This window comes from Pseudorca crassidens, chromosome 19, assembly GCF_039906515.1.
Source record: "Pseudorca crassidens isolate mPseCra1 chromosome 19, mPseCra1.hap1, whole genome shotgun sequence".
In the NCBI taxonomy this organism is placed as follows: Eukaryota; Metazoa; Chordata; class Mammalia; order Artiodactyla; family Delphinidae; genus Pseudorca; species Pseudorca crassidens.
In genome coordinates, this window is record NC_090314.1 from 46147127 (window position 1) to 46174904 (window position 27778).

The window sequence follows — 27778 nt, forward strand, 5'->3', positions numbered from 1 at the left end:
CATTTTTAGTGCTGATATATATATTTTTTTCTTGTCTCCCAGCCCATTACATTTTTCAAAACCAGCTTTGAGTCCTATATGGAAAACCTTATTGGTGCATAGCACAAGTGCCTTCTGTGAAGCCATCCCAGGTCCAGCTAGTCACAGAGAACCCAAAAGGAATTGCTACCTTGGCCCCAGAGAAGAAGGAGGGGCCCGGGGGGGAGGAATGTTCACACCTGAGATGCAGGACAAGGAAAGACGGCCAGCGGAAGCTTTCACTGCAGACAGATTGTTTGAGGAGGCGCACCCACTCCTGGCCCTGAAGGAGGCTGGGAAGCGGGCTGTGGCCCAGGTCCCTTGGTATTTTCAGTGGGCAATGAATCAGTGCACCCCACCTGCAGAGCCTCTGCAAAGCCTCTGCCACCTGCCTCAACTTGTAAGTCGCCGTGTCCATCTGCGGCCTTCTGTCCCTCCTTTCCATCATCCGTCACTTGACACATGAATGCAGCTGCTCTGACAGTTTTACAAGCCAGACAGAAGCCCCTGCAGGAAGGGCCCTCTCTGATACCTGCTTCCTAAGTCAGTTTCCTTCAGGGCAGACGAAAACAGCTGTGGCCATTGTTGCGGGTGATCTATCTCTCCCAACAGAGCCGGTGATGTTGTGAGAAGGGGGCCCTCGGAACCCTCTCCCTTTGTCTGTGACCCTCCAGCCTCCTTTTCCCTTGCCCTGGAATGTGGACCGTTAACCCTGTTGTGGCCGGACAACTGCCTTCTTGCCCTCGATTTCGGAGAGGGCAGTTCTGATGCCTGGATTCCTTGAGCTGGCGGGACTGATGCTGGAGCCCCACCTGCTGTTGGGGTCTGCAGCTCATCCACAGGAAACGGAGACCGTGGGGACCATCCTTGGAATACTTCTGCCACCTGCTGGAGACGGAAGGAGAAGCCAACGATCGGAGGATGGCAAAGCTCAGGGTTTCGTTTCATTTTATTGTTGTCATTTTATTTGAAACTGAAGTAATGTTTAAAGAGAGAGCGAGAGGTAGAGAGAAGAAGAAGGAGAAGGAGGAGGAGAAAGAAAAGAAGGATCCAGTGGACTTGAACTTCTGAATTATCTCCATCCTTTTGAATTAATTCTCTGCCAAGGTATAGCCGTGCTTTTCACAAAATGGCTCAGAGAGAACCTGCTGTGATGCCATCTGCTTGTTCACTTAACACTAATTCGCTTTTATATTTATTCAGTCCACAAACTTGTCATTGTTCAGAGCTAGACAACACTCCCCAGAGTTAAACCCTCAGGGCTTTAGCTGACTTCTGTTGTGGGTAGTTTAGGTCATTTCCAATGCTCCTCTATCCTCGGATAGGGATGCTGTGAACATCCTTGGACAAAGTCATTTTTTTGAATTAAACTTTTTATTTTGGGGTCCTTGTAAATTCACATGCACTTGTAAGAATTAATACAGAGAAAACTCCCTGTTCCCTTCGCCCAGTTTCTCTCAATGGTAACATCTTGCAAAAACCAGGATAGTAACATTGATACAATCCACCAGTCTTATGCAGATTTCCCCAGTGTTATTTGTACACGTGTGTGTGTGTTTCTATGCAACTTTATCACGTGTTGGTTCAAGTAACCACCATCACAGTCAAGACAAAGCACAACTCTGACTACAAAGATCCTCTCATTGCCCTTTTATAAGCATGCCCTTCCCCTTCACTCCTGACCTAGGGTACCACTAATCTGTTCTCTATTTCTACAGTTCTGTCACTTCAAATAAATATGTTATATAAATGGAATCAGTCATGATATAACCTTTTAGGACTGGCTTTTTTCACTCAGCGTCTTTCCCTGAAGATTCATCTGAGTTCTTGCCTGTATCAGCAATTTTTTCCTTTTTATTGCTGAGTAGTATTCCACAAAGTCTTTTATTTTAACTGTAGGGTTATTTCAGAAGTGAATTCTGGGTCTGAGAGGATAAACAGTCCCCAGGCCCGTGAGCAACATACAAGGCATGTGCCTTAGTTTGCTAGGGCTGCTGAAACAAAGTACCACAGATTGGGTAGCTTAAACAACAGAAATTTATTGTCTCATAGTTTCTGGAGGCTGAAGTCTGAGATCAAAGTGTTGGCTGGGTTGGTTCCTTCCGAGGGCTGCGAGGAAGAGTCTGTTCCGTGCCGCTCCCCTAGCTTCTAGGGGCTTGCTGGCAAGCTTTGGCATTCCTTGGTTTGCAGAAGCTTCGCCCCGATCTCTACCTTCATCTTCACATGCTGTCCTCCCTGTGTGCACATCTGTGTCCTAATTCTGCCTTCTTATGAGGACATCAGTCATATTGGATTAGCGCCCACACTCATGACCTCAACTAATTACATCTGCAACGACCCTACTTCCAAATAAGCTCACATTCTGAAGTCCTTGGATTCAACATATGAATTTTGGAGGAACACAGTTCAATCCATAACAGCATGTTTCTCCACAAGGCTGCCAACCCTGGGTTTGGGCTGTTAAATTGTTTTTATTGAATTTATTTACATATTTGGCCATACCACGTGGCATGCAGGATCTTAGTTCCCCGACCAGGGATCAAACCCAGGCCCTCTGCAGTGGAAATGTGGAGTCTTAACCACTGGACCGCCAGGGAAGTCCCTTAAACTGAATTTATTTATTTATTTAAAAAAATATTTATTTATTTGGTTGCACCAGGTCTTAGTTGCGGCAGGCAGGCTCCTTAGTTGTGGCTCCAGGGCTCCTTAGTTGCAGCTCACCAGCTCCTTAGTTATGGCATGTGAACTCTTAGTTGAAGCCTGCATGTGGGATCCAGTTCCCTGACCAGGGATCGAACCCGGGTCCCCTGCACTGGGAGCGTGGAGTCCTATCCACTGTGGCACCAGGGAAGTCCCCCTATTGAATTTTTTTTTAAATAAATTTATTTATTTATTTACTTATGGCTGCATTGGGTGTTGGTTGCTGCACGTGGTCTTTCTCTAGTTGTGGTGAGCAGGGGCTACTCTTCATTGTGGTGTGCAGGCTCCTCATTGCAGTGGCTTCTCTTATTGTGGAGCATGGGCTCTAGGCACGTGGGCTTCAGTAGTTGTGGCACATGGGCTCAGTGGTTGTGGCTCACGGGCTCTAGAGCGCAGGCTCAGTAGTTGTGGTGCACAGGCTTAGTTGCTCAGGGGCATGTGGGATCTTCCTGGACCAGGGCCCGAACCTGTGTCCCCTGCATTGGCAGGTGGATTCTTAACCGCTGTGCCACCATGGAAGTCCCCCCGCCATATTGAATTTAATACTTTAGTAGTTGCACCTAAATTTCTAGCAAGGCTGTTTTTCTATGTGATGATTTACTGGGTTTTGTTTCTACCAAGCTGCCTGTTTATAAGTCCACCTGTCAAACATTTAATGAAGCAAGGCCTCCTATCAGGCACGATGAACTCATACACGCTCTCCACCAAGGAGCTCTGGTACCAGGGAAGGAATAAATTCTTCACCCAAATAACTCTAATGCCAGGTAGAAAGTGATTGGTGCCACTAGGAAATCTTCAGATACATTCTTTAAACAGGATAAAGTGTTATGGGCCTTTAGAGAAGAGAACAGTCTCTTCCCCCTGGGGTGGTTCTGGGAAGATGTGGCATTTGGACCAGACTCTGAAGGACAGGCCAAATTTGGAAAGTAAGTTATGCTTGTCTGACTCCTCGGGATTGTAGAATGTTTGATCTGAAAGGGACCTCAAAGGTAGGTCAGTTTCACTCTCTACTTGGTTCCCAAGCCCCCGGTCTCTAATTCATGGAAACTGAGGACTCTTATTAGCTGCATTTTTAAACAGATTTTGCTGCCACAGGTGAGTGGTAAAAATGGAGGATCTGGATTTGGAGGGCAATCTCTGTTTGTAGGCAGTTGCCTACCCTGAGGGAAGTCCAAATCAGCCTGTCTTTATTCACAGTTGAGAACTTGCTCTCTGTAGAGGGCAGGGTCTCAGCACAGGTGGAAATCTACTTGTTGGTTCAGCAGCTTCTGAGGAACAGCCCCAAAGAGCTTGTGTCACTCAACCTCCCGCTTACAATGGGCTAATGGCTCCCCCAGCCCCAACATGATAAAACCTCTGCTTCCTTCTGCCTGGCAGACCAGGCCTTTTAAGTTGGGGGGCCCTGACCCATCCCCAGAATCTCGCCAACTGCTGTCCAAACTACCACCCTCTGCCTGCAGGAGGGCCCCTGTCTGCAAATCCTTGTTTAGAATGGTAAAGAAGACTTTATTCAAGGGGGTACCATCATGGCAGGGATAGGGACCACTGCAATGGGGTCGTGTAGTTGCGGGGAGAGAGATTGGGCTCAGCAGATGGAAAATTACTGAGGAAACATCAGGGGTGAGGAGGATTCTGGTGAAATGGACCTAACAGGATTCTTGCTAAAGGCAGGCCAGGGTGGTCAGACATCACCTGGGGGATGGTGGCGGGTGAGGAACCCGATTAGGTATTGAGGGTGATCAGATATGGAGGGAGGGGGATTCTGCCTAAACTGACTTGGCAGGATTCTTGCTAAAATTAGACAACACAGAGATGAACATGGAAGTCCAAAAGTCGAGGCCCAGTTGAAGAAGAGCTCAGAGGGGCTTAAGTTGACAAAGAAGACTGTCATCCTCTATGTTCAGAGGCAGATGCATACTACATTACCTAAATGTGGTATGCCTCTGCTTTTTTTTTTTTTTTTTTTTTTTTTGCAGTACGTGGGCCTCTCACTGTTGTGGCCTCTCCCATTGCGGAGCACAGGCTCCGAACGCACAGGCACAGTGGCCATGGCTCACGGGCCCAGCCTCTCTGCGGCATGTGGGATCTTCCCGGACCGGGACACGAACCCGTGTCCCCTGCCTCGGCAGGCGGACTCTCAACCACTGCGCCACCAGGGAAGCCCTATGCATCTGCTTTGAATGAACTGGAGATGACCCACTCATGTTGTTGCCTCCAAATTAACTCATTTTGGTGTAGACTTCAGAAATGGTATTTCCGTGCATTTGAACTTATTATACATGGTCATCAATACAGAAGGCCATAGCTCAGAGACTGTCGTTTTAAAAATTAGGCTTGGGCATATCCACGCCCATGAAATTACACAAGGGAGCACAGGACATCCCTCCTTAGTTAGCTCTGAGTATCAGGATGTGCTTGACACTGTACCACCCCAGCAGATGACAGAAATTAACTGCATGCAAAGCAGATCAAATACTGTGATTATCATTCATGAGTCTCATTGTATATTTGATGCTCATTAAAGCAGACTGCACCTTTAAAATAAAAGTATACAGAAATCACAGTATGTCCATACACAATGGATGCTAGGCAGCTGGCAAAATGAATGGGACTATAAGAAACAAGAGGGTACAACCTAGCGAAGTGCCAAACATTCTCCACTTACGGGGAAAAGGCTATATCTCTACATACACACGAGTATCCATATGTGTGCACTTACACATGAACAGCACTTTTCTAGAGGGACATACTTAGTAGTGGCTTCCTCCGGGGTAGAGGCATTGAAGGTTTGGGGTAGGAGACTCACTTTTTGTTCTAAGCCTTTTGTATTGTTTGAATTTATTACTGTGTATATATACAGTATTGCCTTTTTAATTAAAATGTTTTTTAAGTGTAACTTACACTTAAAAAAACATGTTACCAGTTTTATATATCAGTGCCCTGCCTTAAGATTTTGTGTGAAAATGTAAAGATTATGTTGCCAAAGAAGCTTGACAAATGCTGAGCTAGTCTAATTGCCTCCTGCTGCAGATGGGGAGCTGGAGACCAGAGAGGCTCTTTTTCTGCCCAGGCTCTTTCTGTCTGGAGAAAAGGCACCCAATTTTCTCGAAGTGTTTTATTCAGGGGGAAAAAAGGCAATGCTTATCATAAAGGAGCTTACTGCTACGGGAGGAATTTATAAGACATCTGGAGGGAGGGGATGTTGGGGACTGCCTGCTTGCAGAATGACTCAAATCCTAAAATGCCACCCAGTCATCTTCATGTGAGGCCACCTTGAGACTGTCACCCCTGTCCCCTGCTTTCAGAACATAAATCTTACCTCCCTCATTTGCAGTGGACTACTCTAATCAAGAATATTCCAGTCAGGACTTCCCTGGTAGCGCAATGGTTAAGAATCTGCCTGCCAATGCAGGGGACATGGGTTCGAGCCCTGGTCCGGGAAGATCCCATATGCCGTGGTGCAACTAAGCCCGTGCACCACAACTACTGAGTCCATGTGCCACAACTACTGAGTCCATATGCCATAACTACTGAAGCCCGCTTGCTTAGAGCCTGTGCTCCACAACAAGAGAAACCACTGCAGTGAGAAGCCCTCGCATTGCAATGAAGAGTAGCCCCCGCTCATCGCAACTAGAGAAAGCCAGCGCGCAGCAACGAAGACCCAACACAGCCAAAAATAAATAAACTAATTAATTAAAAAAAAAAGAATATTCCAGTAAATTATACCACAATAAAGCTGAAATTTTTTTAAATTAAATTATTTTTAAGGATTATTCCTAACACAGGAAATTTCTGGTACTGGAGAGGTGTTCAATAAATATTTACTGAATGAATGTAATCATCATGGAACCTGTAACTAATCAGGAGGGCTAATTTTTAGATGATTACTTTAAAACATTAGAAAAAGCAAACAAAAGCTAAGCATAAAAGTATAAAAGAAAATCAACTATGATAAGAAGGACAAAAAGACCATTTCTTTGTAATGTAAGACATTTATTTTGGTTACAGTTTTAGTGTTTTAACACTGATTTGTGATAGACATTAAACTTACTTTTTTTAAAACCAATTTAATACCTTCCCCTTTTCTGTCCAGAAAATTCACACTTTCACTATCAAATTACCCTAAAAGCTGACAGGAGGTAAGTAAAGCTTCCAAACAATCTGCTCTCCCAACCGGAGATGGCCTCTCTTTCCAATCAGGATAAAATCTTGACTTGGAAGGACCATCGTTGTTGGCTTTTCAGTGGTTTCTGTGCAGGTTTTATGACAGAAAATTTCCTGCGAGAAAAGCTAATATGTTCACATTTTAAGATCAGTGCTTATTTCGATTAAAACATTAGCATCTTATCATTAACTTGTGACACAAAAGGCACCAACATTCCTTTTCCAAGCATCCATCACCACAGGTGGAACACAACGCCACCTGCTGGTCATCATATTGTTACACACCCTATAATTTCCAGATGGCGGTCAATATCAATGCGGATTCTTAAAGAACCCCACGGTGTCAGAGCCAAAAGGGACCTTAGAGGTCTTCAAGTTGAGTCCCCTTGCTTGACAGATGGTGATTTCTGCTCTCCAGCTCGCTCAGAGTGGCAGGGAAACAGACCAGCCTGCGGAAGGTGTACTGCTTTAGAATCTAGAAGAAAACTGTTTGGTGCTCTCATCTGGCCTAGATGGGGGTTTGCTAGTCAAAGAAAGAGATCAGGTCAGAGGAGGGGGTAGAGGCGTCCTGAGTTCCTATCCCATCACTTCCCAGGGGTAGAAAGCTATCCAGAAACAGCTTTCCACTCACAGCTGGGCATGTGTTGGCTCAAACAATAGAATTTGATTTTGAGGAGCTACAGCTCGTGAAGTAAATACAGCGTTTCCGGGACTAAAAACTATCAAGAAAACCCAAGTTATCAGCAAAAAAGTAGCCCCAAAGTGAAGGCATTAATTCTCCCCATGGCCTTTTCTCCAACATACCCCTAACAAAGAGCCCTTCAAGAGATCCTGGTCAGCCGGCCTAAGTAGCTGTGGCTGTCCTGTGCAGGGACCACTGCCTGGGTGTGGGACGGGGACCCCCGCCCCAGCTCCTGGGCCTCTTCCGGAAGTGGAGCAGAAAGCTCTGACTTAGGGATGCTACATGTTTCCTAGAAGAAGAGCCACACATTCTAACCCGGCTGGGGACCCACGCTTTTTACTTCCTTGTCCTGGAGCAGAGTCCCGCCGCCCCCAACACCACAGCTTGAACAGCTGTCCTCTGGCCACAAAGCTAACTGGCTCTTGTGCACACGAGCTGGGTCACGGACATGCCCAGGGGCTCATTTCTTGAGGAGGAGTGTAGTAGGGGAGAAAGAATTCAGCTTCAGAGAGCAGCCAACCTGAAATCTCGCCTCAGCTCTGCCTTAGAGCTGGGCAGCCCTGAGCACTACACCCCTACTCACTCTGAACCCCAGTTCCTTTCCTGAAAGCTAACAATACATGAATAAGTCCTACCAAGTTAATAGGTTATTGTGAGGACCAAGATAGATTAAGTGCGAGAGTTATCTGGGCACTGCGAGGGACGTGGTGGAGAGGGTGGCCGTGTCACTTAGGTCTATTGGGGCAGCCTCGTAGCTGAAAAAGAAGACAGATTCTAGTTTGTTCGGGGCTGCTGAGGTCACAAAGCAAAGGGGACATCCAGGCTGCGGAGGTGCTGCTTCTGCCAAGACAGAGACCATGACACCTGGGTGTGAGGCCCAAGGCACACCTGCTTCTCCTCAACCTAGCTGGAAGCTTCTGGTCAACTCTGGAAAAGGCACATTCCCCACCTCCATACAGTAACGACGCTGCCTGAATTGAAACTTAAAACTGAATTTTAAATATTCAACAAAAGTCCCTGATATTTCCTTTCAGGTAAGACTCCTTTGCAGATCCTTGCAAGTGATCCTACCACCAAGTCAGGCTTCTGGGAGCTTGATACACCCCCCAGAACAACACCCTGCAAATATTTGGTGCTCAAAAAAAAAAAAAAAGTTTAGGGCTTCCCTGGTAGCGCAGTGGTGGGGAGTCCGCCTGCTGATGCAGGGGACACGGGTTCATGCCCCGGTCCGGGAGGATCCCACGTGCCGCGGAGCGGCTGGGCCCGTGAGCCATGGCCGCTGAGCCTTCATGTCGGAGACTGTGCTCCGCAACGGGAGAGGCCACGGCAGTGAGAGGCCCGCGTACCACAAAAAAAAAAAGTTTAATTCCACAAACTTTTATCAGACATCTATGTGCTAAGCGCTGGGGGCAGAGCTGAGGACCACCTCTCTGCCGTTAGGGAACCTGAAGATGACAGCACTGCATCGGTTGCCCTGATGGCAATCATGTCAAGTGCTAAGAAGACTGTGTTCAAAACAAAACTCCTATATTCTGACAAATGTGCGCACACGCACACGTGTGTGAGTGCTTGTGCGTTCCGACGTCATCCTAAAAAAGTCCTTACAGAGGCTGTTTCTCTTTGTTTCCTCTACCACCAGTAAAGGCTGCATTTGGACGTTCCGCCATGTTTCCTTTCTGCCTGGTTGAGTCATTTTTTGCTGCCAAGGCTCCTGGACCTTTTCTGGCAGCAGAGAGCTGGAAGAACTACCTGTGAGTGGGCAGGATGTGAGCCTGGGCCCGTTCAACCCCTTGCTTGTCCAGCCACTGGCTGTGTTGCTCTCTCTCTCTCTCTCTCTCTCTCACACACACACACACACACACACACACAGATACGCACACGCGCGCACGTGCACGCACGTGCTATAATTGGCCAACTTCCTTCTCCTGTTCTTGGAATAGTAACCGAGACAAAAAGCAGTGAGCACGAGTGGCTTGGGCTCGCCAACACTATAATTCAGGACAAAACCCTTGTAATTCTCCAAATGGTGGGGTTTTTAAATAGGCTGGACTTCAACACCCTGTTTTCTAAAAAAGAAAAATAAAACCCTGCCCAAGGCATCGCTCTTCTAACCGACCAAGTGACCTCTGAGAGCCGGGTACCCCGAAGAGGTGGATTCTGAACTCAAGCCTTCCAAGAAGTCACATTTTTTAAACAATTAATTTAGGAGAGCCCTCCAGGGACATGTATGTGCCCACTCAAAGGCTTCTTTGTTTCGGTATCTTTAATCCTAAGGAAATCATTAAAATGCAGTCTCTTCATGGGAATTTCCACCCACGGACAACTGACCCTGAGCCAACTTCAGACCTCACGACGTGCCTCTGCCTACGAGCAGGGTGTGGACAGCTGTGAGGGGACAGGGGAGACAGACACGGTGGGGGGAGAGGGGCCCGCGTTTGCATAGTTCCTTTACAGGGCTGGGGTCCCCACTCAGGAGAGGGCCCAGGGGTGAAGGGTGGGGAGGCGGGGAGGGGTCCCTGTGAGCATCTCAGGCCTTACACCTCCACACACCCCTTGCCCTGGGCCATCCAGGAGAAGCACGCCCGTCACAGGCCTGCGCCCCCTCTGCGCCCCCTCCTCAGGGTGAGGACATCATAAATTGTAGGCACCAGGGAGCAGGAATGCCCTCCTCAGCAAGCTTCTTCATATGCTCCCCAGGGGGAAAGTGGCCCAGGGCTGTGTTGGGACAGACTTGTGGGCAAGTGCCTGGTGATGCTGGGAGCAGGGTACACTGTGTTTCCTAAACATGGCAGCTTGGGACACCACAACCAGGGCGCCTCCCTCCATCCGACCTCTAGAGAAGAGGCAGTGAGGGCGCCCTAGAGTTTCAATTTCCCCTCCTTGACTAGTCTATCATTGAGCTGGCAGAGCTGGGCCAGGAAACCATCGTTGGGGCCGATCTCACGGTTCTGCCTGACGATGCTCAGGGCAGACTTGACATCCATCTTCTGACGCATCATGAGATACGCGATGACGAGAGTCGGGGAGCGGCTGTAACCCTCACGGCAGTGGACGAGCACTCGGCCTGTGAAAGATAGGGACACAGTGAGCTGGGGCCGTCCCGTCACACCTCGACTCCAGTCAAAACCCTTCCAGGGGGCTTCCCTGGTGGCGCAGTGGTTGAGAGTCCGCCTGCCGATGCAGGGGACACGGGTTCGTGCCCCGGTCCGGGAAGATCCCACGTGCCGTGGAGCGGCTGGGCCCGTGAGCCATGGCCGCTGAGCCTGCGCGTCCGGAGCCTGTGCTCCGCAACGGGAGAGGCCACAGCAGTGAAAGGCCCGCGTACCGCAAAAAAAAAAAAAAAAAACCCTTCCAGGAAATATAAATGAAAATTATAACGCGAGGCCATTGTGTGCCCACCAGAATAGCTAAGATGAAAAAGATAAATACAAAACACACAGCATTAGTGAGAATGTGGAGCAGCTAGGACTTTGATCTGTGGCTCGGGGACGGGGTGTAAACTGGTGCACAGCTTCGGAAAGCCGTGTGGCAGGATCTACTCAAGCTGAACACATGCATTCCCCAGGGCCTGGCAGTTCCATCCCAGACCCATGGCCGGCAGGAGTGCACGCACACGTCTGCTAAAAGACTGCAGGCAGCACTGTTCACGGTAGCCCCAAGCTGGACACTCCCAAAGGCCCGTCAACGGCAGAGTAGATAAATACTAAGGATGAGCAATCTCCAGCTTCCCAGATACAGCATGGAAGAAACACACAAACAGGACGTGTACGATCCCATAGGGTAGAAGAGCCAGGGGACTCCCCTGGTGGTCCAGTGGTTAGGACTCCACGCTGCCACTGCAGGGGAACTAAGATCCCGCGTGCCGCAAAGTGTGGCCAAGAACAAAAACAAAACTTTAACAACAACAAAAAAGAGCCAGCAACACTGAACTATGCTGTTAGAAGTCTGGATACTGGTATGCGAGGCGGGAGATGTGACACTGGGAGGGAATACGTCGGGGGGTTTCTGGGGTGCTGGTCATGCTTTCTTTCTTGATCTGGGGGCTGGTACATGGGTGTGTGCAGCGCACTGATACACTGTGATATGGGTACTTCTCTATGTGAATCTTCTATTTCAAGCAAAAGCAAAAGATGACAACCACCCAAATGTCCATCAACAGGTAAATGGATAAACAAACTGTGGTACGTCCATCCAACAGAAGGCTACTCAGCGTTAAAAGGGCATTCCTGATACGTGCAACAGCGCGGAAGAAACTGAAAGTAATGATGCTGAGTGAAAGAGGCCAGACCAAAAATGTGGACATACCGTGCAACTTCATTGATATGAAAGTCTACAAGATGTGCACTAACGTCTAGTGATAGAAAGCAGATGGGTGGTTGCTGAGGAACAGAGGGAAGAGAGGGGTGGAAGGGAGAGGTCACAAAGGGACATGAGGGAAATCTGCGGGGTGACGGAGAAGCTCACGATCTTGGTTGTGGTCACGGCTTCACAGATGCATACATGTGTCAAAACTTACCAAACTCAACTGTGTGTAGTTTACTGAACGTCAGTTATGCCGCAATAAAGCCATTTAAAAAATAAAAGGTACGTGCGTGTCAAATAAAAACACAAGAAATCAAAACAAACACACAAACAGGGCTTCCCTGGTGGTGCAGTGGTTGAGAGTCCACCTGCCGATGCAGGGGACGTGGGTTCGTGCCCTGGTCCGGGAAGATCCCACATGCTGCAGAGCGTCTGGGCCCGTGAGCCATGGCCGCTGAGCCTGCGTGTCCGGAGCCTGTGCTCCGCAACGGGAGAGGCCCGCGTACCGCAAAAACAAACAAACAAAAAAAACCACACAAACAAAAACACCCTCTCGTGGTCCCCCAAATGTCCCACGAGGCTCTACTAAATCTGCCCCTCCCCCCGCCACTGACGTCATCCCCTCCTCCCTCTCCTCCCTCCCTCCAGCCGTCTGGCAACACCAGCCCGCTACCCATACTCCTTCATCCCCTTCTCCCTGCTTTGGTCCCCCCACCCCCTGACGGGCCACATATCTTTTTCACTTGTTTGCTGTCATCTTCCCCCAAAACATAAGCTCCACGAGGGCAGGGATGTCCGTCTGTTTTGCTCCCTGCTGCATCCCCAGCGTTGGGTGAAAGAAGGAAGGGGTGGTCAGGAGAGGTCAGAACCTTGTCAACAAGGTTCTTGTAGCCTGAGCTACAAGCCTCGGCTTCTCTTATCCCCACCCCCTCCTCACACAGAGTGCTCAGTTCAGGTCCCTGTCACCTCCCACCTCTGCCCCCTCACCTCCAAACTGAGTTCTCACTCTATCTTCACCACCACCAACCCCCACTCCAGCTGGAGGGAGCTTTCTAAAATATAAAAACGTGACCTGCCACCATTAGCCGGGTAGTCTAGTCCCCAAGGTGTGACATACCAGGCCAACCGCCCACGGCCCCGACACCTTTCCAGGCTTTTTCTCAGCCTTTGCACATGTTTTTCCATCTACCTGGAACATCCTCTCCCTCTTGGCTACTTGGCAAACTCCTGCTCATACCTTAAGACCCCAGCTCAAGTATTTCTTTGTCAGCATCGGGACTTAGAACCCAAATCTTTGAAGTCATGTGAATCTGGGTTTAAATTTTAACTTGCTCGTTGTGATGGTTAAACTTGTCAACTTGGCTTGTCTATGATGCCCAGTTGCTTGGTGAAACACTAGTCTCGAAGAGATTTTGTCGATGTAATGAATATCTCCCATCACTTGACTTTAAATAAAGGAGATCACCCTTGATAAGGTGGGTGGGCCTCATCCAATCAGTGAAAGAGCTTAAGAGCAAAACACTGAGGCTTCCTGGAGAAGGAATTCTACCTCCAGAAGTCCTGCCCGCGTTTCCAGCTGCAGGTCTGCCGGACAGATTTCAGATTTGCCAGCCCCTATGATTACGTGAGCCAATTCTCTGAAATAAATAATAGCTATATTCTACTGGTTCTGTTCTTCTGGAGCACTCTGGCCAATACACTGGTTATTACTCTATGACCCACCTAAGCCCACTGTGCCTCAGTTTCCTTGTCTGTTCTAATAGTACTCATGGCACAAGGTGGTTGGAAGATTAAAGGAAGTGACATAAAACCCTTAGCCTAGGGACTTACCTGGTGGCGCAGTGGTTAAGAATCCTCCTGTCAATGCAGGGGACACGGGTTCGATCCCTGGTCCGGGAAGATCCCACATGCCGCGGAGCAACTAAGCCCGTGCACCACAACTACTGAGCCTGCGCTCTAGAGCCCACGAGCCACAACTACTGAGCCCGCGTGCCACAGCTACTGAAGCCTGCGCACCTAGAGCCCATGCTTCACAACGAGAAGCCACCGCAATGAGAAGCTTGTGCACTGCAATGAAGAGTAGCCCCCCCTCGCCACAACTAGAGAAAGCCCGTGCGCAGCAATGAAGACCCAACGCAGCCAAATAAATTAATTTAAAAAAGAAAGACTTAGCCTAGTGCCTGGCAGATGGGAACATTCAATAAATAAATATTAGCCAACACGACGAGTCCTCTGCTGGCACCTGGTACATCCTCTTCTACAGCAGCCTGGCTCTGTGTTAGCGTCGGCCACACAAAGACCGACCCTCCTCTGCCAGAGTGTGAGTTCCTTAAGGGTAAGGACTGTGGGGTACTGATTTTAGATGCCTTACAGTCTCCAGCATACAGTAGGTGCTCAATAAATATTTGCTGACCAGCTGAGTGAATGAATACCCACCAACATCTCTACACGGGCATTATTCTGAAGGAAATCTTCTGGCCCAGAATCAAACAGAGTGTCTTCCGTTCCCATTACCCTATCCCCAAAACACAACCCTATTTTCCCAATGCTGATGAGCAGGAATGGGGAGTCCTCCACTTTCCTGCCCATTCACTCTCTGGCCAGTGGACCCAAAGTATTCAGAGTGGGGCTTTCCCTGCCCCCGCCCTGGCAACGGGACCCTCTGCAGAGCAGCTGCCTCACCACCTGGAACCAGGAACAGACTCAGCATGCCCAGGGCTCATAGAGCCAGTGTGGAAGGGGAGGGTTCAAAGCCCAGCCTTCCAGGCCCCGCCCAGATGCCACCTCCTCCACGAAGCCTCCCTTGATCTTCCCAGACGGAAGTGACTGCTTCCTTCTCTGAGTGCCCCTGGCCACTCCCCTCCTCTCCCCTCTCCAAAGTGATGGGACCCCAGCTCCCCCGAGCCCGGCACAGTGTTGGAGGCCAGCGCATTTCTGTTGACTCACTTGGCCAGTCAATCCTGGAAGCATTCACACTGGGCATTAGAACCCTTGGAATTCCTTTTTGTCACTGGTTCAGTAATCCAGTGTACCTGCTATGTGCCTGATCTACGCCAGGTGCTAGGGAGACCAGACAAGGGACACAGCAGACCCAGCCTGAGGGCAGGCTTCATGGAAGAGAGGACACTATGCCCAGTACTCAAGCACGAGGTGGAGTCTGCCAGAGACAGGGCAGGGAGCGGCAGAGAGAGCCTTCCAGACTCATGACCCAACCCACGCGGGCTAAGGCAGGAGGTCACACAAAGTCAGGGTATGTTCCTAGTTGTCTGGAAAGAGGAAACCATCAGAGGGCTCTAAGTTCCCTGAATGGATGACCTGTCAACACACAGGAAGAGCGAAATCCATCCCCTTAACTGGGCCCCTCGTTCTCGTCTATACAGGAGCTCAGAACAGCTGCAGAGGAGGTGGGTAAGGTGTACAAGGCAGTGGAGGACCACGAAGGGCCGGATGATAAAGTCTGCAGATTCCCCAGGCAATAAATCTTCCCTCTGGGCCCCAAATGTGCGCTAACCAGCGGCTAGTAAACTCTGTTCCCTGTAAATCATTCCAGTGGGGAGGCTGCTGGGACAAGAAGCATCAGGGTAGCAGAGACAGGCTAGAATCAGGAGAACAGGGCTGATGACGCCTCAGTGGGGGTCACTCCGCCTGGGAAGGTTTGGGGTGGGGAGGAAGGAAGAGGCTGGAGGAAGCGGCAGGAAGGTAAAGGCAGATGCTGAGAGAAACAAGCTAAAAGCAGAAAGGGCAAGCGGCCCAGCCTGCTCAGCGGCTGTCCACCCTCTGGCCTTCTAGAATTTCTCTCTGGCACGCCTCGCCCCACTGCCAGCACCTCAGCAGTTCTGCTTCAGTCTTACCTTATATTTGGGAGTTGCAGGAAGCATTTAAAAACTGGGCCAAAGTTTGCTGACTTTGGGCCTGAGCCGATCACGACTGGCCCCCTCCCCTTGCCAGGTATTCATGTGACCCAACTGTAGCCAGTGAGATGTGAGGGGGGGCTCCACTGGGGGGGTTTCTAGGGAATGTTTCACTTGCTCTTAAGAAAAGAGAGAAACATGAGGAAGAGAGGGCTGCCTCATTTTTGCTGCACTTGGTCCTGTCGGGAGGTGGTAACCAGATCGGCCGCAGCCATCTTGGGACCATCAGGGGAGTCCCCACCACGAAGGGTGGCAGAAGAGTCCTGAAGCCACCACAGAGCTGCTGAATCAGCAAGCCCTAGAGCCCCTTCACCTCAGGATTTCTTATCACGGAAAAGAACAGATCTTCATTATTGCAGCTATCTGAATGGGGGGAGGGGCTGGCAACTGACTCTCAGCCGAAGTCAGATCCAACACAAGGAGCCCGCGGCTGCCACTGTGTGATGGGTTCGTACATCTCGTGTCATGTGAAGCCACTTGATGGGCAGCCAGCTGAGCAGAGAGAGACCCGAAGCTCTCAGTCATGCAGCACAAGACACAGGAAACAACAGGTTTTCCAAGAAGAGGCCTGTCGTGGGCCTGTTTTCTAGAGAAAGTCCTGTCAAAGGTGCCTCCCATAGTTTCCTGGGTGGCAGGTCCCTTACCGTTCTTCTGAGCCAGGGCCTGGTCGATGAAGTCTGCCGCCTTTTCAAAGTAGGCGCTGAGGTTGAACTCCTGTGTGTCGTTGGCCTTGATGCCCAGGTAGGTGATGCCAGAGTCCTTGTAGAAGTTGGCACTGGTATTGACGTGCATGAAGGACCTGCCCTCGGCCGCATTCAGGACATGGGTGATGCCCAGTTTCTGCAGCTTGGGGATGTCTTGAGCCACAGACCTGGACAGGAGACAGCAGCAGGGGGGTGATCAACTGACCACCTGGCAGCCCTCAGGGGAGAAAGATGGACAAGATCCCAAGCCTCTTGGCCCAGCAAGGACCCTCCATGCTCTGGCCCCTGACTACTTCTCCAGCCCCAGCTTATGACCCTCTGCCCTCACTCCAGCCAGATCTAATTACCTGCCCCAAATAGCCTGGGCACTTTCATGCCCAGGCTGTTCCCTCTACCTGGAATGCCCTTCTCCACCACCTTCATGGAAACGTACCCTCTCATTTCTCACCACCCTTGGCAGTATTTCCTGATCTCCCCTCCATTCAGCATTGTGCTCCCTATACTGTGGTGGTGGTATCACCACGGGGCTAAAATGGGCTCTGGAGCCAGACTGCCCAGGTCTGATTCCAGCCCTGCCACTTACCAGCCAGACAACCTTGAACAAGCCACTAAACCTTTCTGTGCCTCAGTTTCCCCATCTGTAAAATGGGGGTGATAACAGTACCTACCCCTGGAGTTGTTTTGAGTGTCCAATGAGCTGTTCTATAGACAGAACCTGACGCCGTGGTCACTGCCACTATCCTAATGCTTGATGGTGCTTATTTGTTTAGCTGTCCAGGCTGTGAGCTCCTTGAGGGAGGAACCATGCCTACTTCATGTCTGTATGCCCAGCATGTGCTACGGAACCTGGCACACAGTAGGTGCTGAATGTGTGGTGAATCAGTGAAGAATGAAATCAGCACATCCCAGGCAGCCTTCTTCCTTGGATTCTAAAGTGCAGCAGCCCCCTCCCATCCCCCAGAGGGATCCTTTCCGCCATAGTCCACTAGCCACGTCTCTGAAGCTCTCTTGGGTGAGTAAGCACTTGGGGAGCAAGTGGCCTCAACAGAACTCTGGGGGTTACAAAACATTCGATCTGAATAGTCAAAGGGCTCCTTTATTTCATCTCACAACAACGTCCCAATTCAAACAGCAGTTTATACTTTACAGAACGCCTTCTCCTGCGTGATCTTGTTTGCCTGTCACAGCAGCCCGGGGAGGAAGGACAGAGCTTAAGCTCTGGCCCGACATGACAGCGGAAGGATGTGCATATGCTCACATGGGCTGCTGCGCAGCAGGGCTGGGAGAAGGCCTCCTTTCTCCTCACGCCAGCCCTGCCGTCTTCCTCCTCACCCTGCCTCTCATGCCCATATCAACTGCAAATCTCAAGAGGCAGAAAATGTGGCTCATCCAGGCTCCTCTCTGCCCTGTGAGCCCTGATCAGGAGCCCTGATTTTCTTAAGGCGCTCCCAACTGCGCGGGGGATCGGTACTCAGTCCATCCTCCCTGCTGAGCGCCCCCCACACCCCTGGCTCTGTCAAGGGCAGAGTTATTTGTTCAAAACCTTAGTTTTCACTTGGGAAGCAGTGACAGCCCAATGTGCCAAGCCGCCCAAGAGAGCAGGTTTCCGAGAAGGCCAAGGCCGCTTGCTGCTTGGGTGGCTGGAGAGGGGCTTATCCTCAGAACTTGGCAATTACCGAGGCCTTTGGCTGAGCTTCTGGGACCTGCTTTAGCTATCACGACACTGCACACAATTGTAAAGCAGTGGCTCGTTAAAAAGGCACTAAAATAACGAAATTTGAAGAGTCACTACCATGCATCTTCCTTCTCTAAGTCAACATTCAACAACTTCACCATTATCATTGTCATCAATACTGTGAATACTTGTTCAACATCTGTCACATAGTGAGGCTCCCAGTGGTGAATGAGCGATGGATGGATGAGACAAGCCCCCACGAGGCCCAGCCTGCCTGCCAGACCCCCTGGCTCTGTGATGGCCCCCATTTCTGTGGCAGTCCTTGGCAGACTAAGCATCAGGTCCTATGCCAGGACCTGGGATACAGACATGAACGAGACATTGACCCTGTCTTCACAACCCCTACAGTGCTCTGGGCCGTCATTTCTTCCTGTGTAAAAGGAGAGAACCGGATTAGACATGCGGTCCCTGGGCCCACGGAGCTTAGGGCCTTGGTAACTGGGTCTCAGAAAATCCAACCTACACCCTCCCAAGGCTGTACAGGCATGGGAATCTTTTTTTTTTTTTGCTTTTGGCTGGTATTTCAGCAACTCTCTGAATGGTTAACACTGGTTTTCTCCTGCTGCTGAGAAATTCTTACTGGTAGTTTGACTATGAGAAAATCAATTTGGTAAGAACTCCTCAGTGATAAATAATAAATGCATTTCCTGGTGGTGAGAAGGTCGGCAGCCTTTTCTAAGTGATGGCTCAGGTCCTTAGGGGGGCGTTATCATTGGATCGTTCTAGAATTCTAGATAAATCAAACCCTAACTGGAAGGCAGGGGGAGGAGCGAGGAAGCCCGGGCCCATGTCTCTGGACCCCTAGTTTGCGGTATTTCAATTCCCACATGTGGGCCTGCCCGGCCGGGAAAGTTCCACGCCCGAATTGTGACGTCATCCCGTTGCCATGGCAGCGAAGGCAGACATTCCGCGGTGACCTCACTGCAGAACCAGGCAGCTGTCACATGACGAGCGGGCCGGAGACCGGCCGGGGGACAGAGGGCCACCTGTTAAGTGAACCTGGTAGCCCCGCCACGGCCCAAGGCCGAGCCCCTAGAGGGTTGTGGCTTCGGGCCTGACGCCGGGCTGCCCGCGCTGCGCCCCGGTCTCCGCCACCCAGCGAAGGGAAGAACACAGCTGGGGCGGGGCGGGGCGGGGTTCAGCCCCTCCGCCCTAAGCGCGAGGGTGGGCGGTGACTCCAGCCCCCGCCCAGCCCCCGCCTCGGCTTCCGGAGGAACGACCCCGCCCTGGCTCCCCCCACCCGCTCCCGCCGGCGCCCCCACCCCCAGCCCTCGGGTGGGCGGGGCACCCCGGGGAGGGGCCTTTGGGGTGTCTCGGGGCCCGGGAGCGGCGACTCACGCGTTGCCCACGTAGATCCTGGGGGTGACCTCGTTGCAGGGCTGGCTCGGGAGGCTGTAGCAGCCGCTGCCGTCCGACAGCAGGTCGTTGAGATCCTGCACCGAGAGCTCAAACGGGCCCGACATGGCGGCAGCCGGGCCCTGCACGCCCGGGCAGCAGCAAGCTAAGGGAGAGCGGCCGGGTCAGCTGGGCGGGCGCTCCGGAGCCGGGACCCGCCCCGTCCCGCCCCGGAGGCGGGCCCGCCGGGCACGGGAAGCGGCGGAGCGCCGGCGGCCAGGCGCGCTACGCTCCCGGGAAGTATGCGCGCCGCCAGGCGCCAGGCGTACACGGGGGCAGACCGCTGGGCCTGAGTTAGGGGGCTGAGATGCCGCTACTCCGGAGTTTTGGGGGGTCCTCTTCCCACCCCCCGTTAAGGCATGGAAGTGCAGTAACTTCACTGGACTAAATGCAGGGCGCAATAAAAGTTTCTCTTGACCGGGGTACACCCTAGTGTCGCTGAATTTTCTCAGGATTACAGGGACACCTGGGTTCCGTTTGTGAGCTCCGCCTGCTGCGGACCAGCAACGTTGGCATCACCCGGGAGCTGGTCAGAAATGCAGAATCTCCGCCCCAGCTCAGACCTGCTGAGTGAGAATGTGCCTTTTATACGCCCTGCTGGGGATCCCTACGAAGGTTTAAAGTTTGAGAAGCCCAACTCGGGGGCACATTTCTTCCAGCCTTCAGTGAGAGTTGGCATCGTGCTTAAAGCTTGGGCTCTATGCAAGCAAGCATGGCATTCTGGCCCTGGGCAATGACTTAACCTCTCTGAGCCCATTTACTGCAAAAATGAGGGTAATAAGAGCACCTAACTCCTAGGGTGGTTTGAAAGATCAACATGCCAGGAAAGCGCCCAGCTCTACATAGTGATCACTGGATAGGCGTTCTCCCTCTCTTGATCAGCAAACGCGTAGCGCACCCACTAGGTGCTACACCCTCTGCTAGTGTGGACGCGAATCCCTCTCCTTTGCAGCCCTTCCTGGAGCAGCTGCCAGCCCACTGTGAGCCACACGATGTCAGCAACTCATCATTTACTGAGGTCCAGCTGCCAGCAAAAGACCGTCTCTGTTCTCCTTCACTGCCATGAAAATGGCAGCTACCACCTCTCCAAAAAGCACCTGTGGTCCTGGGAATTCAGGAAACCCACATCCTGAGCCCAGTTCTGCCGCTAACTTGTTCTACAGAAGTTTGGCTGTTGCTCTGGACTTCAGTTTCCTCATCTGCAAAATGAAGAAATCGGATCAAATTATCGTTAAGGTCTTTTACTTCTGCAAACAGCTGTAGTCTCACACCTTCAGGGAAACCATTGCAGTGGAGACTAAACTTAGAGCCCAAGGTGTGTAACCAAGGCTGGATGTCTCCCCATCCCACCCCGTGCCTTCCCACCCCTCCCAGACACCACACCTTTTCCTGCTGCTGTTGGTGGTACCTGCATTCCAGACAGCTGGGAAAGCTTCTGAGCCTCTGCCTTCATCTTGACTGGGTTAGCTCTCAAAAGAGAAGCCCAGGGACGGCCAGGCATGCTCTGGGGCTCCTCCTTCTTCCGGGGGACCTGTCCCTGATGTCATAACTGGGTAACTGACAACCCGTCATGGGGACAGCTAAGTACCTCACAGAGGAGCCTGGGTGCCTCATTTCTGAAGTGAGACTAGGAAGAGAAGATGAACAATTCCCCGGATTATCTAGCCTACCCTGTGATCGTCTCTAATCATAGACAGAGCACATCATTCAGGAGGAAACTGGACTTTGGCCACTACCTATTTCATCAGAATAGACTACAAATAGGTACGTGGGGCAATTTGAACGGGACACTGCGATTAGGGTTCTGGAAGGGCCCACCTTAGAGATATTGACGGTAAACCAGACCAGTACATGGCTTTGCAAATTTATCTTCCACCAGGGAGTTCATTTGATGGATATGCTCATTTAAACTCTTTAAAGCCAAAGTAAGGTAGACAGAGGATAGGGCTTTCAGCATCCAGTAGCCAGGCTAGTCATACTGGGAAAGGGTGGGAGAGAGGTTTCTTTCATTAGATTCTAAGGATATTTATGTCTGTAAATTTTACTTTTCACAGCCCTCACCATTCTCTCGTGTCTGCTCAAAACTCTCCAAAAGATGTCAGTTTGGGAAACTCAACTAAACCAAAATTCCTGACCTGGATTAGTTCAGAATTCAAACTTGTAATGTTTTAATCAGGGCCGTTGTCTAGAATGTGAGCAGATTTTCTAAGGCTACTAAGAGGACACCTGTGATGTAACATTGCTCTCTTTCCCCCCTCTCTAGTGAAGCCTACTGTTGATACCAAGCTTCCAGTGGTACACACACATCACATTTTAAAACTGAGCAAACTACAGGTACTTGTTCCTGCCATTATTGATTTTATCTATGTCCTAAAGAGGGCCAGTTTCCCAGAGCTTTCTAAATACCCCCCTCACCAAAGATTCGTTCACCCTTCTCCTCCCCATACACACCACCCCTGGATTCCTCAGCTTCTCTCCCAGTCTCCACTGTGGCCCCCAATATGCCCCTTTCGCACAATCCCAGAGGAGGGGGATGCTCAGCGATTGTGGGATGGAGTGCCATGTAGCAATGACGTCACCATGATGGGGTGGGGTTTCTCACCAGGGTGAACAGAAGAAATTCGACAAAATCGAATATGAAAACAAGCAACTGTGTCAGAAGATCGCCAACGCCCACCGCGGCCCCGCCAAGGTGGATTGCTGGAACGAATATTTCTCTAAGAGGTAGTGTTCTTTCTCTTCATTTCGTTTTCCAGAAGTCAAAATTGACTTCACCGTTTTTGGGTTTTAGTGCCAGAGGAATTCTCAAGGAAAGTTATCTTGAGGGATAACCAAAGAGACCAAGTTAAGGAGAAAGAAAACCACCCCGAACAGGGACCTTTCTCTAGCGTTAAAGAGCTTTTTTTCCCTCTAAGAGACTCTTCAGAGTCCTATTTTGAGTTTGACACAAGAAAGCACTTTTGTAAAATGGTGACCATAGCTGGGACTACAGCACTCTTAAAATTGTTTCCGCAAATATTTCCTGAACTACCACGTGCTAAGCACCAGGACTATAGAGGTGAAATGAGGAGTATATTTCCTAACTCCAAAGAACCCAATGTCAGGTAAGGGGTACATTTATGTAAATAGTTATGCAGTGTGATCAGGGCTCCAAAGGAGTGTCTGCAGGGAAAGAAGAGTGGTGTGTGTGTGTGTGTGTGTGTGTGTGTGTGTGTGTGTAGGGGGGTGGGGAGTGTCAAGAAGTCTTTCCTAATCCTTGTATTCTGAAATCGAGTTGACAGCTGAGGGGAGTGAGGTGAACCAAAACTTGTCATCAGCCATTTGTGATGTATCTATAGGCAAGACCTTCATCCTCTAAGCCAGAGATTCTCAATCCTGGTTTCACATAGTAATGCCTGGGAAGCTTTTGCAAAATGCCAATGCCCAAGCTCCATCCCAGACCAATAAAGTAGAATTTTCTAGTAGGCAGCAGGGCTGAGAACCACTGATCTTAATCTGAAAAGGCTTTGCACGTTTCCCAGAGCGTGGTCTGGTTCAACAGGCATACGGGGCCTCAGGGCTCTGCGGGACAGCTGGTTCCCTGCACTTTGGCAGCCTGGATTTATGACATCACGACTTCATCTCCCCCACTCCCATCCAGGAGGAGAACTTTATTCTTCACGCATCTTGGGATTTTGTATTTTTCAGCTTAAACAGAGAAACAAGGAACCGGGAGCTAGTGAGAATCACCATGGAAAACCAGGGCATTCTGAAGAGGCTTGGTGATCGCAAACCCCACTATGACCGCAGGTCGTTGGAGTTAGACTGGCAGGCACGTGGGTACTCTGATATTCGTACGCACGCACAGAGTTTGCGTTCAGAGTAGAGCCAATCTCAGGAGAGACCCCTAAGCGGCTGAGGGTGAAATCATGAGAAATGCAACAATCGTTGAAAGAAAAACTACCCAGAGCCTACAAAGCTAACAACAGGAGCAAACCATCCAGCAGCTTGGTAGCAAAGCCATCATGTGTCAGCTTCAGAGAATATCTGGTAGCTTCTTCCCTCATCCCTTAATTCATTCAGGCTGAATGGACAAGCAAAGGGGATGAGGGTATACAATTCAGTATGTGGTTGACTTGCTTCTTTTAGGAATGGCTCTTCAAGAAGGAAAACAAAAAGCCATCCGCAGTGCTTTTATAAACTTCCACTCCCTGTCTTTGGTCTGAAAGCCTTTTCTAAGCCACCCGTAGGATTTAGAACTTCAGCTTTCGCATCAGCACCCTGGCATTGACATAAATCTTTCTGATTCTTTTCCTTCAAGAATTCAAGGCGCTATATCAGAAATACAACCAAATATCTTCTCTCCTGAGATGAATAGGTATGTCTTCACACGGCTGCTCTTTATTAGAGAACACGGTGATCACAGTCGATGCCAAAGTCCTGAAAACCGTGTAGATGGAGAACGAGGGGCCCAACTAAGGGGTGGATTTTGCTCTTCTGTAATATTGATTGGCCATCCAGTCAGGGACTAGAGCTCTGTCTTTGTTTCCTCTCTGCATACAAGTAGGAAATGACTGCCTTTTGTCATCAGCTTTGAGGCTTTACGTGAGTCTAAGGGGAAGTGATTTGTTTCAATAAGACGTAAACAGGAGGTCTTGTGGCTTTAATATTATGCTAAACTTATATTACAGATCTCTGTCACTGTTCAAAAGTAATACTGTGTTGGCATTTTGTATTATTTCATATTGTTAGTAGTGACTAAGTTTCCCCGCTCTGCCGCTGCCCCTGGGGAGAAGGATAAATGGACGCTCAAGCTTTCCAAAGAACAGTTCTGTATAATTGATGGCTCTCCATTTCTCTCCCTGTCCTCTCCCTGAATACAAGGTTACTCACCATGGAAAAGACAAGAGAAGGCCCTAGGATTTCTTAGCTGCTTAGGATTTCAAGACACTGCTAAGTGGCTGAATGCTCAGTCTTAAGATGCTACAATAAAGCTTGGAACATAAAATGAGTAAGTTACATTTAAAGTACCCAAAGGCTTTAAGTCCCATCTCCAAATGGAGACAGAATGGGGCAGGCAGAAGGAAAGATGCAACAAGCATTTTTATGGGGGCTATGAAAAGTTTTAATGAGAGAGAAAGAGACAACTTTTTAAACCATACACCGTCACCACCACCCCGGGGGAAAGAATAGGTGGGGTGTGATGATCCAGCCACAAGTTCAGCTCTGTCAAAATGGAAAACAAAAGCATATGAACACATGACAAGACAGTGCTGCATGTCTTCTGTAATTGGTCTAATTATTTTGAAAGAGAGTAGATCTTACATGTTCTTATCACAAATAAATAAATGTTTTATTTTAAAATAATTAGATTTATAGGAAGTTGCAAATAAGTGTACAGTGGAGCCTCCTGCGCCCTTCACCCAGCTTCCCCCAATGTTAACATCTTGTGTAAATACAGTACAGTATCAATCTAGGAAGTTGACATTGCTACAATCTATAGAGCATATATAAATTCACAATTATACATGCACTCATTTATATGTAGGTGTATAGCTAGTTTTATGTAACTAGCATGTCTAGTTTTGTATAAGTACAACCGCATTCGAGACAGTTAACTGTACCATTATGGAAATACTCTACTGTACTCCCCCTTTTGGCCACAGCCTCCCTCTTCCTCCAGCCCTAACCCCTGGCAATCACTAATCTGTTTTCCATCTCTGTAATTATGCTGTTTCATGAGTGTTACATAAATGGGGTCATGCAGTATGTATCCATTCTTTTCAGATTGGCTTTTTTCACTCCATATAATTTCCTTGAGGTTCATCCAGGTTGTGTATACCAATAATTCATTCCTTTTTATTGCTGAGTAGTATTCCATGGTAGGAATGTACCACAGTTTATGAATGTACCATTCACCTACTGCAGGACATTTGGGTAGTTTCTAGTTTTTTGACCGTTTTGAATAAAGCTGCTGTGAACTTTTGTGCACAAGTTTCTGCATGAAAGTAAGTTTGATTTCTCTTGGATAAATGCCCAAGAGTGTATTGGTGGGGTTGTATGATAAGTCCATTTTAAAAGAAACTGTAAAGCTATTTCCAGAGTGGCTGTACCATTTACATTCCCACCAGCAATGGATGAGTGAGCCAGTTTTTCCACATCCTCAGCAGCAATTTGATGTTACCACCATTTTTAATTTTAGGCATTATAACATGTGCGCAGTAGAGAAACTTGCATTTCTCTAATTAATGAAGTTGAACATCTGTCATATGCTTACTTGCTATCTGTATATCCTCTTTGGTAAAATATTGGTGCATTTGCCCGTTTTCTAATTGGATTTTTTTTTTATTGAATTTTCAGAGTTTTTTACATATTCTAGATCCAGGCCCTTTGCTGGATATGTGATCTGCAAAATATTTTCTCTGTAATTTATCTTTTCATCTTTCACAGAGTAAAGCATTTTAATTTTGATGACATTCAATTTATCAATGGTGAAACTGTTCTGTATCCTGGCTCTCTCATATCAATATCCTGGCTGTGATACTGTGTATAGTTTTGTAAGGTGCTACCACCTGGGGAAACTGGGTAAAGGGGACACAGGATCTCTCTGTATTATTTCTTTCACACATGTCAATCTACAATTATCTCAAAATAAAAAGTTTAAAGAAAAAATCAATATGTCCAAATGTAAATTCATTTTTAAACTGGTTCCAGTTCATCTCGGTTTGAGGAACTATTCTTCTAGACATCCAGGTGAGAAGTCTGGCAGTCATCCTTTACTCCCTCTCTTTCATCCCTTCCTCCTTCCTGCTTTTTTTTTTTTTTTTTTTTTTTGCAGTACGCAGGCCTCTCACTGTTGTGGCCTCTCCAGTTGCGGAGCACAGGCTCCGGACGCGCAGGCTCAGCAGCCATGGCTCACGGGCCCAGCCGCTCCGCGGCACGTGGGATCTTCCCGGACCGGGGCACGAACCCGTGTCCCCTGCATCGGCAGGGGGACTCTCAACAACTGCGCCACCAGGGAAGCCCCTTCCTGCATATTTTTAATCTACCAGTCCTGCTTCTCAGTCTTTGTATGTGCTACTGCCCATTTCAGGCGCTTGCGATTTACAACCGGTATTATTAATGCAAAAATATGCCCATATCACTTTCTAGCTTAATACACCTTCAATGATTTGCCATTCCTTCCAGAATGAGCCACACTTCTTAATATGGCCCCCCTCAATCCTGTTCCTCCTGTCTTGGAAGCCTCTATCAACAGGAATTCTTAGTTCAAGCAACAGAAATTGACTTTAAGTAGTGAAATAATTTATTGAAAGAATATGAAATCGTTAACAGTATTTGCTAAAAAACTGCGGAACCCAGCTTCAAGCGGCACATCAAGGGACAGCGCTCCAAGTCTTGCTGTAGAACTGGTCTGTGGCGCTGTGGCTAGCACAGCTGCCCTTGCTCTATCTAGAACTGGATCTTGCTGACCTGCTAGTGCCGCCTCTGAAAAGTCTTCACCGTCCCCGCCATTTTGTGTCACTATCTCCCAATTCCAAGTCAGTGAAGGTCTATCTGATTGGTGTAACTTAGATCATATATGCCCATTCCTTATCTGCAAGGGTTGGGAGAATGAGTATCTGCCTTTTTCCAAGGCTGGACATGAGTTCTGCTTCTCATTCTCACCAGAACAGGAAATTTCCCCCCAGTTAGAATGAGGCTCAGATACTAGAATTTCACAAAAATGACAAACGTCTGCAAACTTATATCTCATCATTCCTTGTCTTTTTCAACTAACAGAAGACATGTTTTCTTCTCATCCCATTCATCTGTTGTCCCCTCTAGCTGGAAAATCCATAGTTCTATGTCTTTACCTGGAAAACACCTATACATAATTTATACAAGCGAGTCCATTCTCTAGGAAGTTTCCATGAACTGCTCAGGTTATATTAGGTATTCTTTTAAATGTCTGCAGATTTTCCTGTTGTCCTTCTTTTATTGATTTCTAGTTTGAGTCCATTATGGTCAGAGAACATACTCTATATTTCCAATTCTTTTAAAATTTATTAATATGGCCTATCTAGGTGAATATTTCATGGACATTTGAAAAGAATGTATATTGTTCTGCTGTTGGGGGGAGTGTTTTAAAATGTCAATTAGATCCTGTTGGTTGATGGTGTTCAGTTCTTTTATACGCTGGATAACT

At 49.0% G+C, this 27778-nt stretch overlaps 2 protein-coding genes across 3 annotated transcripts; one reads left to right on the forward strand and one right to left on the reverse strand.

Annotated features, from left to right (window-relative positions):
• Nucleotides 1–6690: 6690 nt before the first annotated feature.
• On the reverse strand, nt 6691–19758 carry DUSP3 (dual specificity phosphatase 3). Its single transcript, XM_067716237.1, has 3 exons — nt 19555–19758; nt 16422–16648; nt 6691–10628 (listed from the first exon to the last, which is right to left on the reverse strand). The coding sequence occupies exons 1-3, from the start codon at nt 19677–19679 to the stop codon at nt 10423–10425; spliced, it is 558 nt and encodes a 185-aa protein (XP_067572338.1). The 5' UTR covers nt 19680–19758; the 3' UTR covers nt 6691–10422.
• Nucleotides 19759–19851: 93 nt separating this feature from the next.
• CFAP97D1 (CFAP97 domain containing 1) lies at nt 19852–26266 on the forward strand. 2 transcript variants are annotated; one of them, XR_010937565.1, is made up of 5 exons: nt 19852–21375; nt 21875–21945; nt 22217–22335; nt 23299–23968; nt 24475–26266. XR_010937565.1 is itself a non-coding variant. In XM_067716238.1 (4 exons), the coding sequence occupies exons 1-4, from the start codon at nt 21252–21254 to the stop codon at nt 23474–23476; spliced, it is 492 nt and encodes a 163-aa protein (XP_067572339.1). In that variant the 5' UTR covers nt 19852–21251; the 3' UTR covers nt 23477–26266. The 2 variants fall into 2 exon arrangements, 1 of the variants encoding a protein (XP_067572339.1); XM_067716238.1 differs by having other exon boundaries at nt 23299–26266.
• The last annotated feature ends 1512 nt before the right edge of the window (nt 26267–27778 follow it).